This window comes from Olea europaea, chromosome 13 (assembly GCF_002742605.1).
Source record: "Olea europaea var. sylvestris chromosome 13, O_europaea_v1, whole genome shotgun sequence".
Lineage (NCBI taxonomy): Eukaryota > Viridiplantae > Streptophyta > Magnoliopsida > Lamiales > Oleaceae > Olea > Olea europaea.
In genome coordinates, this window is record NC_036249.1 from 26,136,047 (window position 1) to 26,139,354 (window position 3,308).

General features: G+C 34.7%; 1 protein-coding gene across 2 annotated transcripts; it reads left to right on the forward strand.

The window, feature by feature from the left end:
• The first annotated feature begins 688 nt into the window (after nucleotides 1-688).
• On the forward strand, nucleotides 689-2,807 carry LOC111408040 (cationic peroxidase 1-like). 2 transcript variants are annotated; one of them, XM_023037792.1, is made up of 4 exons: nucleotides 689-1,003; nucleotides 1,571-1,762; nucleotides 1,843-2,008; nucleotides 2,266-2,807. In XM_023037792.1, the coding sequence occupies exons 1-4, from the start codon at nucleotides 767-769 to the stop codon at nucleotides 2,634-2,636; spliced, it is 966 nt and encodes a 321-aa protein (XP_022893560.1). In that variant the 5' UTR covers nucleotides 689-766; the 3' UTR covers nucleotides 2,637-2,807. The 2 variants fall into 2 exon arrangements, with proteins under 2 accessions (XP_022893560.1, XP_022893559.1); XM_023037791.1 differs by having other exon boundaries at nucleotides 691-1,003; nucleotides 2,251-2,807.
• The last annotated feature ends 501 nt before the right edge of the window (nucleotides 2,808-3,308 follow it).

A 3,308-nucleotide genomic window follows, 5' to 3' on the forward strand; every position in this document is an offset into this window, starting at 1 on the left:
TTTGATTGAGACCTACCCTCAACCTAGTTAATGACGATACTCATCACCTTCTTCAAATCTTAGTTGATATGGCAAAGCATAGAAGCAAGTTGGTATATGTCCAGTGAACATAAGACTTTAAAGTTGTTTCTATCATTTAAGTTGAAAGCATATTATTACATAGCTTGTCTATTAAAAATACTCATTTGAACCCATAATCCAATTACCAAGCACCAAGAATCAAGTTAAAATTCTATTCATAAGATTTACTAATCTAAGTTTTGATTCAACTCAACGATTGACATCAAATTCGAAAATATTTTTGACGTGAATAATTGTAATGAATTATAGTAAGCTATTGCATGTCGATGTTTCTCTTGCTCCTACGATGTGAAATGCTAACACCATGTCAACTTCACCACCAAATTCTTAAATTATATTATATAAATTACTTAATGTCGACAGTTATTTTGATGGGAGACTTTTTTTGGAGTTATTACGTGGATTTCTTATATATTTCACGCTAAGGCTCGCCCACAATGTTGGAAAAAGAAGTGTGTCTTTTAACGTTATAAGATAATATCTATATGTAACTCTTTTTCCTTTTATTTATTTTTTTTTTTTTTAAAGGTTGACTGGAGCAAATAACGAAATGGATTACAGCACATAAGTCTACCCAATCATCGACTATATAAATTCATGGAAATGTAAGGCAGAACCCATAAGCAAAACAGTTGGATTATAATTAAGAAAACGTTGTAAATTTCTTCTTAATCTTTGATCAATTATGTTTAAGATTAAATCCTTTTCTTCCTCGGCAAAGCAAAATGCTTTTGCTATTCGATTAATTCTACATGTGCTTGTGGTTGGATTATCCTCAGCACAATTGTCTTCCAATTTCTATTCGAGTTCGTGTCCCAATCTCCTTTCCACCATCAAAACTGCAGTTGACTCTGCAGTGTCCAATGAGGCTCGCATGGGAGCGTCGTTGCTTCGTCTTCATTTCCATGATTGCTTTGTCAATGCAAGTTTCACACACCCTTAGCTTCTTTATCTCCTTTTAATTGCTTTTTCCATTGATTTTTTGGCATTATTTCATGTAAAATATTAATCTCTCAAGTTCATTTATTTAAATTTAGTTTTCAACGGTCTAGAAGTGCACGCAGGGCGGGGCATTTCCATGCTGGATTTGTTTACTTTTCGTTTTAGTCTTTCTTATAATATTGATTTTAATATTGAGTTAGATTAAGATCTTGATTTTAATCCCATCAAACATGGTCCTAATGTTACATGACCCCAAGTTTTCAAAGAAAATAAGATAATGGGTACAACTTTGTTTCCAAGTTAAAGTCATACGTATGCAATTTTTCATGTGTTTCTTGGTTACAAAAAATTGCTTTATTTTCTAACTTTTTCTTCTTTCATGAATTTGTACTACAAAATATGCGGAGAAAACTAATCCCTCAATGTGAAATTAATTAACAAAATGGAAGAACTATGAAAATTTTATACTAATGTAATAATTGATAGTGAATGATTAAGATGTATATATAATTAATAATTAGTCGGCGAAATACAAATGAATGAACAGGGCTGCGATGCATCGGTGTTGCTCGATGACACGGCCAACTTCACTGGAGAACAGACGGCCGGGGCGAATGCGAATTCATTGAGAGGAATGGATGTGATAGACACCATCAAATCGCAAGTCGAGAATGTTTGTCCAGCCACCGTTTCTTGTGCAGATATTTTGGCTGTTGCTGCTCGGGATTCTGTCGTTGCTGTAAGCACAGTTTCTCTCTTCTTCTCTTTTCTTATGCTCACAGTTTCTAATAAACCCCTGACTTTTGACTGATATTTTAGTTGGGAGGCCCAAGTTGGTCAGTTGTACTTGGAAGAAGGGACTCGACCACTACAACTTTGAGTGCTGCTAACAACAACATCCCAGCTCCAACTTTGAATCTTAGTGGCCTTATTTCTTCCTTCTCTAACAAAGGATTCACAGCCAAGGAGATGGTAGCCCTTTCAGGTATATATACATATGAGGATTTTTCCACTTTGCCAAAAGAAATTTAACAGATGCATTGACATAAGCCCAGGTGACAGCAGATGATTTGATGAAAAAGTTGACTGACAATTCAATGATGGAATGTCACGTAGCATTATGTCAATGATTATACTGTAGCATGATTCTACTTATATTTAGACAATCGAACTATGTGGTGAGTCATATTCCATCGTTCATCGTTTGCAATATTAATTTTTATACAGGTGCTCATACAATAGGCCAAGCAAGATGCATGACTTTTCGACCAAGACTATATAATGAAGCCAACATAGATGCCTCGTTTGCGACATCACTGCAAGCAAACTGCCCGAGAAGTGGTGGCGACAGCAACCTTTCACCGCTGGATACAGTCACTCCGACGTCATTTGATAACAATTATTTCACGAATTTGCTAAGCCAGAAAGGACTTTTGCATTCTGATCAGCAGCTCTTTAGTGGTGGCTCCACTGATTCTCAAGTGAACGCTTATAACTCAAACTCTGCTTCTTTTTTTAATGATTTTGCTAGTGCTATGGTGAAAATGGGAAACCTCAGCCCACTTACTGGCACCAGTGGACAAATCAGGCTCAACTGTGGAAAAACCAATTAAAAGTATACGAGATCATTTTAATTATGAGTAAAATAAATAGAGTAATGTTATATTCGGATTTGAAATGTAATTGATTTTGTAGTTGTCCTAAAAGTTTGTCATAAAAATAATTTGTAGCTTGTAATTTCACTTCAATTGTATACTTTATAAATTTCAAGAAAAAATTATACTTCCTCTTTGTTGATATGCTTCCATGCGTAACCGTGGACCAGCTGACACAACCAAACAAAATTGTATCGGAATTTGAACATTGTTACATGTACATTATGGTATACACTTTATTTTACACTTTATCACGTGACATTATCCTATTGGATAATTTAAATTTCAAACAGTTTTTTTTTTCCAATTGAAATATGACAACAATGCAAGTGTCAAAAATCAGTGTCTAAATTGTTGGGAATCTACTTATACATGCACAGTGAAAAATTAAAATTATTTAGATTCCCACCGAGGATCCCTTTGTGTTTAGATAGAAATTGTGATAAAGATTATACCTTTGAAGAATTCTGCAAATTTTTTGCTTTTCTTTTAGTTCCAGCAATCTTGATTCGTCATCTACAGTTGTCTAATTGTCCAGCCTCCAACGGTGATCCACACAGAAAATAAGATTGCAGCAACCAGGATTTTCTCTCTTGTGTCAGCAAGAATAATGAAAAGCATATGGACCTC